The following is an 18,970-nucleotide window of genomic DNA, read 5'->3' as shown; positions in this document are numbered from 1 at the left end:
CACACAAGACTCTTGGTAAAAGATTTCAAAGTTTACTAGTAAGTAATAACAGAAGCAACAATGGAAGAAATACTAATTTGATTAAAAATGAAATTACAAAGGAGAATTAAGTTTAAAAGATCTTTACTGGAAGTGATGTTAGAACAAAGTGCTAGTAGAAGTCTGGATAGAGTTTTCTGAAACACATTGCATATTATTCCAATGACATCATCGGTAATGCTTGAGTTGAAAATAGAATTAACATTCAAAGAGTATCCCAGAAAAGAAAAATTAAATCAAAATTGTTGCATGAACCAGTCGTTTGATTTTCATTTCTGTCCATTTCAAAAATGAAGACATTGATGCAGAGCATCCAGAGATAGAAGCGGATTTGGATCACAATCCAAATCTCCAGACTTGTTCCGAACATCGCTACCCAAGGCGATCCACTCGCTTGCAGGACATCCCTGGTCCTTGTGGATCTTTCAGTTAACTGATGCTCGTTGTGCTCCTTTTATTGTCTCAATTTCATTGTAAAATCATATTTTGGATTTGTTTCAATAATTGTCGTGTCATGTAATTTTTTTTTTTTTTTTTAGGAGCTGGATTCTATGCATCCGGATAGTTCTTGTACCCTATAGGATCTTTTTGTGGTACTAGAGGGTGTATGGGGTCAAAGGGTAGTTTTTATTTTTTTGCAAATTCGCTTCTCTTTTGTGTTGGTGCAGGATCCAGTTCGCAGCCTGTTTGGATATGGTTCATGATCCGTCTTCAGAAGGGGGATCCTAGGTAGCGCCACTTTGGTGTTGTCCATCTTGGACCTCATTCAAATCTTGTTGACCAGTTCAAAGTCACGATATGGTTGTTGGACCATTTAATATCCATTGGCTAATTATAGCCTATTCAAACTCGTTTTTGGTGCAAGGCTTGGGAAGCCCCGTTGCCTCTTTATTGTAGCTATTTTTCCAAGCTCCAAGCCCTTAATTAGGGGAGGTCGACCAAGGGATTGGAGGCTTCTTCTTTATTTTGAAAAATCGTGAATTTGGTGATGGCTAGCTAGTTTTTGGTGTGAAGCTTTTGAGTGTGGTACCTTTGTGAGAAAGAAAGAAACGTGCGTTCCTTGCGAGTTTAGAAGTTGAACTTGTGAGTGGTTCCACTTGTGGTGGCTGTTCTGAACGTGTTTGTGGTGGCTGATATTCTATCCCTACTGATTTGTGGTATTCTAATGGTGTCGGTTGCTTCCCAACGACAGCCAGTAACGATTTCAGCCCGGATATCAACATCGGTTCTTCGTTCTTTTCTTTTGCTACTTTTATTTGCATTTGTTTGTGATTGTTCATGATTTATCATTGCTAAGTTGTAATAGATCTTTAAAGAAGTGTGAATGCATGCTTAGATGTGTTTTATGTTATGATTTGTCTCCATTGATTTTTAGTTTTCTTGGAATATTGTTCTGTGTGATTGAAACTCGGATCCTATCAAAAGACCCAAAACGCTGTTACGAGATAACAGAGGAGTCTCTGATAAAATACTTGTATTGGACTCAATACTGATCAAATTTTAGCATTCTTTAGCTTTCTAGAAAGCTAAGACAATTGTATCCAACTTTGTAGTTGAGACATCTTTGAGATTCTCCCGTTTGGACCTCTAAAGTTCAGTATATTTTTGTTATTGGAAGATTGCTTGCATGAAATTTAGATTTTTTTTATTCTGTAAAAAGCTAAGATCTAAATCTACATCTTTCATGTTTGGAGATTTCGTTGAATCATTGTTTTTGTACTCTGAAAATATCAATTTTTGCTATTGTCATTTTGCTTAGAGTTTTTTATTTCATGGTCGTTAACTATTATCATTTTATAACTTCGAAAATTCATAGCGGGTTGTAGGAATATCAAAAAATTACAATCTTTAGTGTTCTGAAAAGGTATGGATTTGAGCTTTGTTTCGTCAATTGTGAGTTTCAGCAAAGTCCATCGTTTGAGGGGTTGAAAACCCCTTCGAATAGTCTGTTCGTGGAATCCGATAGTCTGTGTTGGACTTGTTTAGCAGTCCCAGTTCTGAGCTCGTGAAGCGGACATTCCTGCTCCGAATCTGGTGTTTTCAAATTCGTTGAAAAGCTGTGCGAGTCACGCACAACTTTTATTTGGATCATTTCTTTCAAAATCTAGTGCTCGGGTCCCGAAAACCCGTTTCTCAGAGTTCAGTCCAGATTCTCTATCATTTAAGCTTCTGCATGCGTTTGGATCCGTTTGGATCTTGGATCGTAGATCGGTGTGTACCGAGTCTACACCATTCCATTGCATCACATATCCACCAACAGAAACAAACCATACTCACTGCAAAAAAGGAACACTCACTTAAAGCTTGAGCAGCAGAGGAGTTTGTCCTAACAACTATACTAGGATTGAACAAACCCTGCTCATACATAAACCAGATTTAGCATCCATTCACTCTATATCTTGCAAAAATAGGATTTAAAATGCAAAAAACCCCAAAAAAAAAAAATGGACTGAACAAACCCTAACCTTGAATAAACAAGATTTAGCATGCATTCACTGTATAGTCTGCAAAAATAGGGTTTCAAATTCAAAAAACCCCAAAAAATGGAATGAACAAACCCTAACCCTGAATAAGCCGGATTTAGTATGCATTCACTGTATAGTTTGCAAAAATAGGGTTTCAAATGCAAAAACCCAAAAAAAAATGGAATGAACAAACCCTAACTCTGAATAAACCGGATTTAGCATGCATTCACTGTATAGTTTGCATAAATAGGGTTTCAAATGCAAAAACCCAAAAAAAATGGAATGAACAAACCCTAACTCTGAATAAACCGGATTTAGCGCGCATTAACTCAATCGATTGTAAAAATAGGGTTTAAAATGCACCCCCCCCCCCCCCCCCCAAAAAAAAAAAAAATCTAGGATTAAACAAATCCCAACCATGAGAGAGAGGAAGGGAGAGCACCCTATTCCTACAACAGAGAGGGACCAATACCACGGCGCTCTACCGGGTGGGAGTTTGAAACTGATAACACTTGCTGGAGAGGGAGAACTCCAATATCAGTTCATCATCCGAGGGGCCCCACCATTTAACGTTTCTTTCAACAATAAAGTTGAGGAGTAGGTGGGAAACAAAAGGTATTTTGTGCTCTTTGGGAATTGGAATTTTCCTTCCAAACTTGCAGCAGAATTTCTACTTGGAAAGTGATGGGCATGGATGACGGTAGACATGAAATGCCCTTAGTGACAAATATAGCTGATTTTTTTAAGATGTTGCCAAAAAAAGAAGAAAAGTGCAGGAAATTGAGTAACCGTTTTAAACGGCAGTTTCTCAGAGATTTTCAAAATATCATGATAAAATGTAAATATTGTGGTTTTAACAGCTAATTTTTATGAAAAACTTGTGATTTTTTTGTTATACCTTTTTATTTATTCATAAAAAAGTCATTTTAAAATATTTTAATTCGTTTTTGTTAAAGACGCAAGAAATATAAAAATCTTCGCTTTCTCATGAGATTTTGACTGCCGAGATTTTGGGTTTTAAGTACTTTGTTACTATGGAACTGCCATGATTCATTTGAGTCGATTTGGGTATGTTTCGCTGCTCCTTTCAAAAAATGAAAAGGAATCACATGAGAATTGAAATCTCATGAGACTCAAAATCACATGATTCTAATTCTCATGTGATTCCATTTTTCATGTTTGTTCCACGTGTGAAAAGAAATCCTATTTGCATTGGTTTTCAGTGAGCTTCACCTCGCCTCATTTCATCCTAAAAACTGAGAGAGAGAGAGAGAGAGAGAGAGAGAGAGAGAGTAGCTTCGCCGGTTTCCGGCAAGCTTTACCTTGCCTCATTCCAGCCCAAAAGCTGAGGTCGTGAGAGTGGGGCTCGCCGGAGGGCATGCTCTATCTCACAGGCAATAAAAAATAAAAAAGAAGAGAAAGGGGCCCCTGTTTTGGGGCACAACCCCAACGTCTCTATTTCACAGGAGGGAGGAGGAGCATTGTTGAAAATCACACATTAACCTGTGAGATTTCAAATCTGACACCATCCACCTTTTTTTTTGTTTGGTTAACAATCAAATGAGAATTGGACCAAATCTAATTCAAATGAGAATTCAAATCTCATGAGGCCCAACCAAACATAAGGTAAAAGAGGAGAAATCATTTGGTAGGATAGCAAAGTAGTTTTTTTGTCACAAAATTGCATCTACAAAAACTCATAATTTATTTGAAAAAGTTGTTTCAAGAGGAAAGATGAGATAAGCAGTGCACTAGAACAAGAATCCACGGTTCAAACATCCAACATTACAAACTCCGAGAATTACTGGAATACAATTCTACATTGCAAAATCTTCAATCCCATGGTGACCATCTCACCAACTGCAGGGATGTTCATGGGTTGATACCATGTTTGCGCCCTATTTCAAGGGCTTATCACTTGACTGTGACTGCCAATGATGTCTAAAACCTCATCATATGATCTAAACAATCCATAGTGCTTAAGGGGAGTAGTGAGTAGGTGCTTGAACATTAGGTACTTGACACTTGAACATGCTGGCCGTTCATGGCGGGCTTGATGAACAACAAGTGTCAAAAATGAGTTTTTTCGCAAACGAGCAATAGCGGCAACTAAAGTCGCCACTAAAGGTTAATAGCGGTGACAAAAATCACCGCTAAAGCTCAATAGCAGCGTTTTTTGTCTCTGCTATTGCTCGTTCAGGAGGAAAAACTGATTTTTGACAATTTTTTTACGCTGTCGTTCATCAAGCATGCGATGGACGGCCCACATGTTCAAGTACCTAATATTCAAGCTCCTATTACTTTTCTTGCTTAAAGGTTGCTTACATATGTCTGTTCATGGACTATAAAAAAAATGCTTATGGTGCTTTAGCCAGACTGGCTTTGATAAGGATCATAGTTGCCAGAAATGCATATCGATACAACTCTCAAAAATCCTGATAAGGGTTTCTAATAAACATTGAGACGGTTTCTAAAAGAATTTTGACAAGTTTCTAAAAAGTTGATACAAAGTATATATATTCATAAAGATGCCTACAAATTAAAATACTTAATCATGTACATACAATTTATCATTTATCGCATAATAATTTTTTTATCAATTATAATACCTAAAAGTCTTAATAAAAATAATGTGTGTACACCCACAAGGGCTCCATTCATCTGACAGGGGCGACCCATGAATGTCATCAAGTTGATGGGACATCACAAGTACGAAACCCATGGGTGGCACCTCTTGCCGCGAGGTCGAAGCTGGGTGTACTCCCTGGTGGGCAGGAGAAACCTCAAGGGGTTTTACCAACCGGAGGAAAGCCAATGTGCAGTGGGTGATGGTTTTTTTTTTTCTCTTGGACCATAAAAAAAAAATGTTTGTACAAAGTGAAATTGTTGTTTGTACATAAAAATGTCAAAAGAAATGAGCTCGATACTCATTTACAATGTGTTTCTACATAAGATGGTATTCATTTCTCAAGTGATTGGGACAAGCTTCTTAAATACCTGATACTTCTGTTTATGGTTTCTGAGACGAGTTTAGTACCAATATTTGGTATTGGTATGCCTGATGTGAAAGATGATAGGCTATATCAAGTACCAATGCAAGTATGATAAGAATTACAAGAAGCTTTCTATGCTTTATGAAAGAAAGGAATGGCAAAAACAAAATGACAATGATGGAAGAAAGAATAAATGAAAAGCTAGCCTTACGAAGTAACATTTTTGTTTTAATGATATAACGAACTTGTGTCATTTAATTTCAGTCTTATTTAACATAAATCACTTAGGGCACGTTTGGAAGCAGGAAAAACTCTCATAAAAAAAGAAAATTTTGCCTTTGAGAAGTTTTGATATGATAATTTTTTTAAAATGAAGACTCTTCACTTGTTTGAGTAGCTTGAGAAAAATAAAATGGAAAATATTAAAAAAATAAAAGAGAACATGAGGGTGGTGCTGGTGGAGCTTTTCCAAAGCGGTGATCCAACTGCACCGATGGATGCTGCCAATCTCTGGATGTCCAGATTCTGCGTTGCTAAGCGGAAATACTCGGGTCTCATCCTGGAGGTCTCTCTCTCTCTCTCTCTCTCTGTATATATATATATATATATATATATATATATATAGATAGATAGATAGATAGATAGAGAGAGAGAGAGAGAGAGAGAAAAAACATACCCGGACCTGATAAGAACTACATGAACCAAACCCGAGCCATGCCCTGTAATTTTTTTTTATCATGTTTACATTGAAAATTTGTGGGCCTTAATCGAAACTCGGGTCGAGTCCAGGTCTGGTATAAATTTTTACAATCTATACCCGAATTCATGTATTAATGGGACCTTCGAGTACAGACCCGGATCTTAATCAGGTCTTATTATTTATCATCATACCCAGACCCTATAGGGTTTGGTTCGGATTGGGTCCCCCATTGACACCCCTACTTAACACACCCATCCTCCTATTTTTTATATCAAAGCCCCATCAATAAAAATGAATCACTCTTATGGGTCCTTTTGTTTCTATGGCAATGATTTCTGGGTGGTACTGTGGTTTCTCTTGTTCAGATAATACGGCTTTTGTGATGCCTATTTGTTGGTCCGCGTAAAGTATTTTACAATAATTGCCATCTTTAAAAATTATTTTTAATCATTTGATGTGTGTATATGTGTGGTGAAGATATGGATGTGGGTGGTGAGATAAAAAGAGGGCTCACAAAAATTTTTTGAAAACATCCCTCCACACCCCCCCCCCCCCCCCCAAGAATATTTTCTATAAAAAACTGAAGCTTTAAAAACGAGAGAAATTCTCTCGTTTGAAAGGGTGCGAAAAACCGTACAAATTTTTCACTTTGTATCGCTTTTCTTACATCTTTCTTTAAAAACGAGAGAAATTCTCTCGTTTGAAAGGGTGCAAAAAACCGTACAAATTTTCCACTTTGTATCACTTTTCTTACATCTTTCCCACTTCCAAACATGCCATTAATGAAACGTAATGTTTCTTATAGAAAAATCCAACTTCCAAGAGGAAAAAGATCGTGCAATTAAGAACTATAGCAATCAAGATGTCAAATATTTCGGCTTTTAGATAAATGTATGTCCCCCTTAAGAGGTAAACATCTTTATTATCCGGCATATGCACGTCTTTTTTTTTGTGTGTGTGCACAGATGCATGTGCAAATGGTTGGGTCGTTTGTTTGGGTGGCCCTACCCCTTGAGTTCTCTTTTGCAGAAAGTCAAATATAAGATTTCTTATAAAAATCTTTTTTTACCATGTTTTTTTATAAGCTCTCTATACATATAAAAATGGGACACAGGCACGCACATGCATAGGCCTCTGAGTGAAGCATAGAGAAAGAGATATAATAGGCCCAATGTAGCCAACATACAAGGCCAACTTGAATTTGTATTTGTCCAATGGGGGAAGGAGCAGAACAATCGGAAAAAGCAAAATGGCAAACATGAACCAACTTTTACCACATCAAGGCAACAGTGACAGGGGGCCACATAATGCACACCATCCGTGACTCTGCCATGCAGCAACAGTTCTATACATTTGACTAATTTTAGCATTTGTTCTAGTTCCACACAGAGTTGTTATATCGGTCGATGCTTTTTCAACTAACTGCCCCACCACCCCATAAGAAATCTATTCTGCATTGCCCCATGTCCTCAATTGAAAATGTACCCTATACCTGCAAATTCAATTTAATCCTAACAAAGAAAGTATTTTCTGTGATTTGCAGTCACAGGTGCATGCATTCACATGCTGCATAATCAAACCATTAAAGAAAAACAACCTCAACATGCACCAAGGGTGCTGACCTGTGCTTGCCTGAATACCAAACTTGTGTCAGAAATTCAGCTAATAGAGCCATGTGAACTAAAAGAATGGATACATAATTGAAGAAAAGTTTCAACTAATAGCTAAAAGACTAGGTTTACATACTGTGTTGAATTACAGCAGCCATGGTGAGCTAATCTTGAAAAACTGGATCAGCTGTCACCTGAGAAAAGGGCCTACTTGCAGACAGTTCAACCCAATTTACATCTGGGGATAGACATCTTCTAATTGCAGATGATTTTGACCTTTACAAGGTGCACCCGAGAAGCCCTACATCGCAGTCGGTGCCTTTGACAGCTAGGATGTTGGCAACATTTTGGATGTACGTTTCTTCTGTGACCACATGGGCCCGTAAATTGCCAAATGTGTCCTACCAAACCGTCTATCAGAAATCTGGAAAACAAGGATGTGACTAGATGAACCAAAAGAGAACAGACAGTTTCCAAGAACAGAACAAAACAAATAATATATAGGGTACATTTTGACTACTAATGAGTAGAAATCATTCTTTTCTTCAAAAAATTCTAATTTTTGTAGATCAAATGTTACGGATGTGATCTACATGGTTTGTTTAGTGGGAACCTTGTTTTGAATCATGTGATTGTGACAAGTAATTAGGTTTTTAAAGGGATCCAAAAATCAACGGCCCACAATGTGCCAAAATTTCAAAACTCAAAAGATCACATTTTTACATCAGAAAAGCACGATCCAAGGCTTGATCCTTAGCAAACAAGCTATGCTGAACATATCTTTGTGGTTAGATTGAGTTGATACAACTTGCACTGATGATTTCTAGCTCATTAGTTCCTTACCTTCCTTAGTAGCAAATAGTTTTCCATATATATATATATATATATATATATATATATATATATATATATATATATATAGAGAGAGAGAGAGAGAGAGAGAGAGAGGAGGGTGGGGGAGGGCACATGCCAAGAAAACTCAGTAGGTCCAAATATTTGGACGTACAAGGTCTTTGATAAGTGGCCTGATCCATCATTTTTTTTTGGATAGTCAAGCTGTTGGATAGCCCTCTGGAGATTTAAGCCCCCAGAACCTCACTTATGACAGTGAAACCTAACCAACCAGCTATCCCATTCAAAACCATCCACAATGTCTACTGAATAAGCTAGCGTTGATGATTTCTTTGACACAGATTTCAGCATGAAGCTTTTTACTACCACATTTTCAGTATAAAGTCCATATACCAACATGGCGTAGAATGAACATGAAGGGAATGTGATACATGAATTCCCTCTAATGAAATGAAAAAGAGCTCACGCACCTCATACAAGAGGCTAAACACAACCCAAAAATGGGTTCAATCACAAGGGCCAGTAAGGGCCAAGAGAACACACTTAAAAAATAAATCTATTATGTGAGAAATGCATTGGTAACAAGTAGGGGTGTAAACGGGTCGGGTTTCAAGAAAAAAAAGAAAACGAGGTAGAGAAAGAACTTTGGTAAAAAAAAGTCCGCAATCTGAAATTTAAAAGGGACATATGGTAAATCAATCATCCCCTTCAAGTGTTTTTCTTAAAAGTAGTGGCAATCCATTTCAATGTACTTTGTTCATTCATGGAATGTATGATTACTAACTACATATATGGCACTCTTGTTATCACAACACAACTTTTAGGGTTCTGAAACAGCAACTCTTATATCTGTAAGTAAGGATTGCAACCACACGACCTTGGTTGTTGTTGTAGTCATCGTCCTGTACCCAACTTTCGTAGAGGACAAAGACACCTTCTGCTGCTTTTTGCACATCTAAGATATAAGAAAATCACTTAAAAATATACGAAAACCATGGTTGAGTGTTGGTTGTTGGGATCTCCTTCTCGGTCAAAATCAGTATATGCAATAAGATTTAAAAATGAGGAAGAGGACAAGAAAGCCCTTTAGATATAGTGTTTTTAATGTATCGAACAATTCTCAACACAACACTAATATGAACCGAAGTGGTTGCATACTGAAATTGACTTGTAGTATGCATTGCATGTGCAATATCCGGTCTAGTAATTGACAAGTACATCAATGATTCAATAAGCTCCCAATAAAGAGTTGGATCATCCAATAAGACTATCTTCAACTCTCATTTTGGCATTAATCACTTCAAGAGTAGTAGCAGATTTCTCATTTGTGATCTCTGAGCGTGCAACAATATCAGCTCCAAACTTGATTTGGGACAAAATATATTCTCTTGGCGAATAAGCTACTTCAATACTTAAGAAATATCTCAAAAAACCAAGGTCAATTATATCAAAAGATTTTTTAAGCATAATTTTAATTTCTTCAACTCCCTTCTTATCACTTTCATTGATGATATAAGAGCAAAATAACAATCACAGAACTTGTAGATCTTATAAAAAGAGCAGTGTCAATATAACATGATTTGAATCCAAAATTTAACATAATCCTACTGAACTGATCATATCATGTTTTAGATGTTTTAGGATCTTGTTTAAGCCCATATAAAGCCTTACGAAGGTGAAGAGCCTTCCTTATTTTAATATTTAGACCAAGGGGAGGATCCATATAGACTTCTTTATTCAAATTTTCATTCAGAAAAGCATTCTTAACATCTAATTGAAATATATGTCAATTTCTAATGGATGCTAGGACAACTAAAGTCCTTACGATGGTCATAGAAGTTGTTGGAGCAAAGATCTTCTCATAGTCTATATCATATTCCTGTGAATATCCTTTTGCAACCAACCTAACTTTGTATATTTCTAAAGATCCATCATTCTTTGTTTTAATCTTAAAAACTCACCTGCATCCTATTGTCTTCTTTCTCTTGAGAAGATGTTAGATTTCCCAAGTCTTAGCTTTATGTAAGGCATCTAATTCTAAGTTCAAAACCTCTACCCATTATTTGATGTCTTTTGTTTCTTTATAATTGGACGACTCACAATATGAATGAATAGCTAGAAGACATGCCCTAAATTTAGGAAAAATTATTTATATAAAACAATCCTACTTGGGGTTCTAGAAATTCATTCAGATATTCTAAGACTAGGTTCCTCTATTGCAAGTGGTTGACTATATCTCTCAAGTGCACACGGATGCTCCCCATTACCTCATTTACAATAATGCATAAGATCATGGGTAGGTTCTTCGCCAACACTAGATTCATCATTTAGTTCAGTATTATTACTAACTTCATTATCATCTTTTTCATAATCATTAATCTCAACATTTGACTTAGGCAATAAGTTAAACAAGAAGGCATACTCGGACTCTTAGGTTTTTCAAGATAAAATCCTCTTTCCTTTTCAAGAAAAGTGACATTCATGAATACATAAAGTTTGTCATTTATTAAATCATAACATCAATAGCCTTTTTGGTTATCAACATATCCAAAGAAAACACATTCAGTACCTTTAGGGGAGAGTTTATCATATTTTTCAAGAAATACAAAACATTTACATCCAAAACCTCTTAATCTTTTGAAATCGACAATAATTTTAATTTTTTTTTCAATTGGAGACTTGTTTTCTAAGATTTGAGAAGGCATTCTATTTATTAAATAAACTATGGTGAGAGTGCTTTGGACCAAAACCTTTTTGGAACTCTTTGAAATAAGGTCTTAGTAGTCTCAACAATATGACGATGTTTTCTCTTAGCAATACCATTTTTTTGAAGAGTCCTAGGATAAGATTTTTTATGTAAAATACCATTGGTTTTTAGATAAAATTGAAATTCATTTGAAAGAAATTCTCCCCTTGAATCGGTGCGAAATATCTTAATATTTGTTTTAAATTGATTTATTACAAGATTATGAAAATTTTTAAAACATGAAAAAACTTCATATTTGAATCTAAAAAAGCAAATTCATGTATGTCTACTAAAATCATCTATAAAAGTAACATAATATGAGAATTCACCTTTGAAAATAATGGGAGCGGGACCCATACATCCAAATGCACCAATTCAAAAAATTTATTAAATAAAAAAGTTTTAAGCCCAAAAGGTAACATTTTTATTTTTTCAAGTATACAATCATTACATACATTCTTTTTCCTTACAAGATTTTTTCAAAAACAGAAAGAGAAGTTTGGATCAGAGTTACCGGAAATGCCTAGCTAAGTGGGGAAGCGCGCTTCCCCGAAGCGCGTTTCGGAAGCACGAAACGTCGCGCTTCCAAAACATGTTGGGAAGCGCCAAATTTTTTTGGGAAGCACGCTTCCCCTTCGCTTCTCCCCTTTTTTCATTTTTTTGTATTTTTATTTTTATTGTATTTTTCTCTTTTTTTGGTTCCCCCTCACTTCCTAGGTCGCTTCCGGTTTGGTTTCGAGACTATTCCTGATTCGCTTCAAAGTCATCCCACGCTTCCTGCTTTCTAAAATTTTGAAAGTGCCTCACTTCCCGCTCTCGCTTCCTCCACTGGCAACCATGGTTTGGATATACTTGGGTGTCCTAGACATTTATGCTAAAGGGTCTAAATCAACTTTTTTAGCATGATTACAAAAAAAATCTTTACAAAGACATAAAAAATCCATATAATATAGGTCTTCTCTTCTATTGCCTTGCCCAATCAGCTTCCCTGATTGAAGATCCTACACCCAACAACCTTTAAATGAGAAAAAGACTGCACTCATAATCGAAAAATTGAGAAATCTAAAAAAGGTTTAAATCAAGTTTTGGAAAACTCTAACATTTGGAACATTTTTTTTTAATCACTTGAAATTTTGTTTAAGTTTCCTATACTTTCTACTTTCAAAGAAGTTTCATCGATAGATGTTACACATGAAAAATATGAATTAGTGCAATCGGATAGTAAGGATTCATTATGTGTCATATAAAAAGAGGCTCCCGAATCCAAAATCCAGGAGGATTTACCCGGAGGAGAAGAGGAAGATACAACGGCACCAGATGTACGAGTGGTTTTTAGGATTTGTGAAATGGCCTCCGCAATTTGTGCAATCGTGAAATCATTGAGGTTGCCTCCTTTTCTTGTTTCTTCACATTTTTGAGGTTCTCCACTCACCACGTCCACCTTCTTTTGAGTTTGGGACAATCCAGTCTTATGTGCCCCGATGCATTACAAAAATGACAACCTTTCTTCATCCATTGTATCCTCCCCCATTGTATCCTCCTCTATTGTACTTTTTCTCAAAGTGAGAAGGTTTATAGGTTTTTACATAGTTTTTGAGTCTTGATACAGCAAGAACTTCATTACTAAACTTGTGCATTCCAAGTCTAGTTTCCTCTTGACACACTTGGGCAAGAGCATCACTTATAGAATGAGCAGAAGTTCTATGAAGTAGAGATGACCGTACTTGCTCAATTTTTGGTCTAAGGCCATATAGGAAGGAGAAAAGATTCTCTCCACTTGTTTTTGCCCCATTTCTATTTTTGAACATTCCCACTTAGGTTCTAGCATAGACAATTCATCACAAATAGGAGATAATAGCAAAGTTACCAGTCGAGGAAGCGGGAGCGGGAAGCGATACGGGAAGCGAGAGCGGGAAGCGAGGCACTTTCAAAAATTTAGGAAGCATGGGACCACTTAGAAGAAAATTACGAACCGTCTCGGAAGCAACCTAGGAAGCGAACCGGAAGCGAAAAAAATGAAAAAAATGGGGGAAGCGTGCTTCCCATAAATGAGAAGCGTGTTTCCTATAAAAGGAAAACATGCTTCCCATAAAAGGGAAGAGCGCTTCTCAAAAAAGGGGGATGCTTCTCCACTCATTTCGAAAGCGCGACGTTTCGCACTTCCGAAGCGCGTATCGGAGAAGCGTGCTTCCCCATACGCCTAGGCGCTTCCGGTAACTCTGGATAATAGACAATAAAAGTCTAACACTTTTATTTCCTTGCTTGGTAGTATGCACTTTATCTTGAAGGTAATATAATCGAGTCATGTCCTTTTGAATGAACATGCTCTTTAAGAATACCCATGCATCACATGCTTTTTTGAATTTGATAATATTGGTAGTGACCTTAAAGTCTATAGTATTCATAAACCATGAGAGTATTTGAGCATTGTTAGCCTCTCAATCGTCAATTTTTTCTTGATATTCTTGTATAGTTTTCTCCTTTTCTTCTTCGGTAAGAGCTTCGATTTGGTCTCCTCTTCTTGTTAGCTTTAGTTTGGGTTCATTAGTGGTTTCACTAACGAGATTCCATAGCTTTTTCCCCTTAATGTAGTTTTCCACGGTGGTAGCCCACATTAAGTAGTTGCTTTCGTTGAGCTTGTAGGAGATGACGGAAGAGGATTCTCTTTCGCCCATGATGGCAATCACTTTGAGGATGAAGACTAGAAGATGATCAGCACCACACGAAGATCACGATCAAGATGTTTTTCAAACACAAGAGTCCTAGGCTTAGATACCATGTAATGAAACAAGATGTACACAAACACAATGATAACAAAAGGCGACACAAGTGCCTAAACACAAGAGGGCCTTTAATGGACCAATTACAATATCACAAAAGAGATACACAATAACAACTCACAAGAGACCAACAATGTAAAAATATAAATTGTATTTTTTCACATAAAATGATTAAAAAAGCATTAGGGAATACAAGGGGAAAACCCTTATTTATAACCAATTAAGAGGGAGAGTGGAGGCATCCCAACTAGCTGTTGAACTAGCCCCCAACAGTCATATTTATGACCCTTGGGAGCAGACCAACAACTAGTTGGCCTGTCCCAACAGCCATAAACAAGAAAAAAAAAAGAAAAAGAAAGAAAGGGGCAGCCCTATAGGCTGATCCCTATTATATTGTGAAATTACTGAAATACCCCTGATGGGATGGGTATTTCAGTTTACATGGACAGAAAACACACACACACACACACACACACACACACACACACACACACATATATATATATATATATATATATATATATATATATATATATATATATATATATATATATGTGTGTGTGTGTGTGGGAATGGATATAGATGAGGCTTTTTGCACCTTAAAATGGATGAAAACAGGTAGAGGATTAGGTCTGGATTGGGTCAGATCCAAAACTAGTCTGACCTGTAGAGGGATGGACAGAGTTGACCCCTTGTGCACCTTAAATTGGATGAAAACAGGTAGTGGATCAGATCTGGATTAGCTCAGATCCAAAACTGGTTTGACCTGTAATGAAGTACCAGTGCCAGTGTCTACACGGGTACAACACCCTTTTTGAAGTACTCATGCTACATAGGCCCTAGGTCTTCTCACCTTTAACAAATTAAGGTACCCAAAATAAAAAACAACCTTTCGAAGTTACCAAAAGTGTAAATCTTTGCTCCTTTAAATAAATCTGCTAAAACCTTGTGGTTAAAGCACTTTTTTCAATTGCCTATTTGTATAATAGAGCACCTTCTTCTTTGCACATTTCTTACCAGCTAAAAACTAATTCAGTCTCCACCAAGTACAACAAGGTCAAAACTTTGTTGTCCTCTCAATGTATACACAGACAAGTTCAAAAGCAACCAATGCATAAATTAAACTCTTTAAAAAAGCAAAACTGAACGTAAAAATGCTTAGACAAACAAAGTTGCAGAAAAGAAGGCACATATGTCATTACCTTTACAAGAGCGCCACATGAATCCTGCATTTCTGTCCTTAGTGGATACTCTACGAGCTTTACAACAAGAACGCAAAATCAACCAGACATTTCAATGCAGATAGACTATCTAGATATGGACTTTTCATAGAAGCGAAATAGGACTTACAAGAAATGCATCTTTGCCAACTAAGGGTGAAACAGAGAGCTGGGCCATCAATATGTCATATGATACAGCAGTATAAGGAGGTGTGACACTGATGTAATCAAAACATCCATCTTTACCTGCCAAAAGTAATCCATTATTAATGTTTGAATTCAAAATTTACCTCCACATGGTAGCAGGGAGTAGATTTATGTGACAGTGATCCATCATAATGGTTGAATTCATACTGTACCTCCACATGGTTGCAGAGACAGTAGATTTATGTACCATTTTGTTTCCATGAATTTTGACAATATGGCAGTCAGTCAAGACTCAAGACTAAATTACATAATGAACTAATGATGGAGACAACATGTAATTAAGATCATGAATAGTTAAACCAGCCTCACTATTGAACAGCCATCAGGCAAGCATCTAATAGAAGTCAGATAACAGACAGATAAAAAAGCCTGCATGTGTCACCATAAACACACACTATTATGGTCTGGTTTTGAGGAAGTTTCCGTTTAGTTCCCATGAATTTTGAAATGGCTAGGAAAAAGTTCTCTAAAGCCATAATGTGTAGGCCAAAATGCAAAAACACCCTCAAAGATCAAACATACTCTAAAAGAAATAGCTCGTGGTATACTCCCAGAATAAGACATTCTACATTAATAACAATAGTTTATCAAGAAAGAAAACATAAACGGTCTGCAGTTTCATAGAGAAGTCTTATATGATAAAAAGATGAATCAGTAAAAGGTTTCAAGATCATACAGATTCCTTTTAAAATAGCAATGAACCTCAATGTGTTTAATATGTTCATGAAGGGCCAGACGTGTTAACTAATGCGGAAAATATATACCTCAGAATACACTAACGTGAGTTTGGCCACTGAAGGGTGTATCAGTAGAGGTGAATCCATGGATTGAAACTTTGGCCTTAGCACCAGAATAAGCAATATTTTGACACTTGTTACTAACAATAGAAATTTAACATCACCAAGAATAAAGAAGCAGATGAAAAAAATTGAGCACCGCTAGCTGTCAAAACGATATGTATCTACATTTTGAATGATTATTTGGATGATAGATGTAAATGGAAAAGAATAAAAATGAAGGGGAAGACAAAGGAGATAGAACAAAAAGAAGATATACATACGTGACAAGGGTTTAGAACTTTAGAGAGTACTTGATTCCTCAATTCACTAGAATATTTATTACACATGGATTTTATTTTATTTTTATGATCAAGATGGAGGATTAAGGCCCCCCTCCTTTCCAGTAGACAAGCCCTACCAGTGGGGTTAAGACTTGCAACGTCTCATCACATGGTGACTTGAACAAACTGCTCCTATCAAACAGATGGAGCCCCTGTTGGTACACATGGATTTTCTTAGGGTATCACAATGACCTACAAAAAATATACATACGTGACAAAATGATCAAAATGCCTTTCTATACTAACACTTAGGGGTGGCAATCGGGTCGGCGGGTTGGCGGGTTGGGGGGTCAGAATACCTCAACACGAACACGACCCGTTTATTAAACGGGTCGGATGTGGCAAACACGAACACAGTCCATTTATTAAACAGGTAACCCGACACGACACGGTTAACCCGTTTAATAAACGGGTCGGGTCGACACGACAAGATTACACGACACAGCGACCCGTATATTAAACGGGTCAACCCAATAACATAGACACAATAACCGACCCGAATAACCTGTCTAACTGCAGAGCTACCCGCGTTGCCGGAAGTAAGCCACTGCAGGAGGTGGGAAACCTTCACTGTCTCTGTCATTGCTTTGTCGAGAAGGAGCCGTGAGAGGCAACGACTGAGAAGGACATCCTCGCCATCGTCGCTCCTCTGAGCTGGAGAGGGTTCGGTCCATCTTGTTCACCGGAGATCACCCGCAGCTTCGACCGCTCTTCTCCCTCTCTCATTTTCTCAGAGAAACGAAAAGGGGAACTCGATTAGGGTTTCCTTTTCATTTTTACTTGTAAGCATTTATTTAAAAGAAATAATTTCAGTTTCGGTGCTGAATTTTTTTGAAAATTCTAGATCAAGTCTCATATATTATTAATAGATTGTCCCGAATAACACAATTAGAAACACAAAAACGGGTTGCGGGTTGACGGGTTCGTGTAAACGGCTTGACCCGCCCGCCAAACCCGTTTATTAAACGGGTTGGCGGGTTGGCATACCCCTAACACGAACACGACCCGTTTAATAAACGGGTTAGGCGGGTCGACCCGTTTACGACACGAACCCGTTTAAGCCAAACCCTAACCCGGCTAAGAAGTGGGTTGGCAGGTCGGGTCAGATTTTTCCACCCTTACTAACACTAGCTTCCAATAGAGAAGATATCCAACATTACCATGTTACCAATAATCTATCCAAGTCTGGATCTTCCTATTGGTCTAATGAGAATATCTGTAAGGTAAGTTTGGGATCTCAATGTAATGTATGAACTATAAAATAGTTTAGCTCCTATCTTTTCTCAAATGAAATCACAGCCAGTGTCAATATGCTTTGTCCTTAAAAGAGTATACAAAGTCTAAAGCAATCTGAATGGCTGCTCTATTATCACAGTACATACTTATAAGGCTATAAGCACTACCCTTTGATTTTTGTCGGGGGGTTAAGAAAGCATCGCCGGGGTTGACCACAATTCGAAGACCCTTTTAGTCTTCTCTACTCTCAAACAAACAAAGCAGAAAGAAAGTCCCTTTTCGTTTTTCATCAAGTGGTGGTATCTGACAGGGGTTGAAGATCAAAAAGTGGGTTTCCTTCTTTCTATAGCAGGGCTTAGACGGGAATGTTGTTGAGTGGACGAAAGGCCTAACTTGATTTGAAGTTGCCTGTTTGTTTGCCATCTACTTGCTAAAATATGTGTATTATCGTCATTTGTAATCTCGTATATATTTATATTCATATATATATATATAGATACATATACATATATATATATATATGTATATGTATATGTATATGTATATCTATATCTATATGAATATAAATATATATTCTTTATTCACCCAAAAGGGTATTTCTGTAAATTCCTGTTTTGCGCATATTCCACTTTGGAATATTGCTTGTAATTTTTCATTTTTATTTTTTATTTTTTATTTTTCTTCTTTTTTCCCTTTTTAATTTTCGGCTTTTGTGCCACATAGGGAGGCTCCCCAAACAGTCGTTGGGGAGCCTCCAACGGTCACATATGTGACCGTTGGGGGCTCCCAACGACTCTCTTGGGAGCCCCCTTTGTGGCTCCTTTTCTTGCTTATAAATAGGGGCTCTCCCCTTTGTATTTACTTACTTCTTGAGGGAGCTTATGCTCCATTGTAATGGGGTTTTTACCCCTTGTCCATTGTTTCTTCAATGATATGCAACTTATGACTTTATGTCATATTTTTCCCTTTTTATGGGTTTTATGGGTTAGCACATTATGTGCT

At 37.1% G+C, this 18,970-nt stretch overlaps 1 protein-coding gene across 1 annotated transcript in view; it reads right to left on the bottom strand.

Moving 5' to 3' along the window:
* Window positions 1-7,723: 7,723 nt before the first annotated feature.
* LOC149815811 (methyltransferase) overlaps window positions 7,724-18,970 on the bottom strand; it is a 107,266-nt gene continuing 96,019 nt past the window's right edge. The window contains exons 7-9 of the mRNA XM_089989904.1: window positions 15,536-15,651; window positions 15,388-15,444; window positions 7,724-8,231 (exon numbers count right to left, since the gene is read on the bottom strand). Coding sequence (XP_089846030.1) covers window positions 8,136-8,231; window positions 15,388-15,444; window positions 15,536-15,651 — 269 coding nt within the window. The 3' untranslated portion in view covers window positions 7,724-8,135. The remainder of the gene's footprint in view (window positions 8,232-15,387; window positions 15,445-15,535; window positions 15,652-18,970) is intronic.

This window comes from Nuphar pumila, chromosome 15 (genome assembly GCF_984573655.1).
Source record: "Nuphar pumila chromosome 15, dmNupPumi1.hap1.1, whole genome shotgun sequence".
In the NCBI taxonomy this organism is placed as follows: Eukaryota; Viridiplantae; Streptophyta; class Magnoliopsida; order Nymphaeales; family Nymphaeaceae; genus Nuphar; species Nuphar pumila.
Note: the sequence above shows the minus strand (reverse complement) of the source record. Positions and strands in the feature narration are given on the sequence as shown.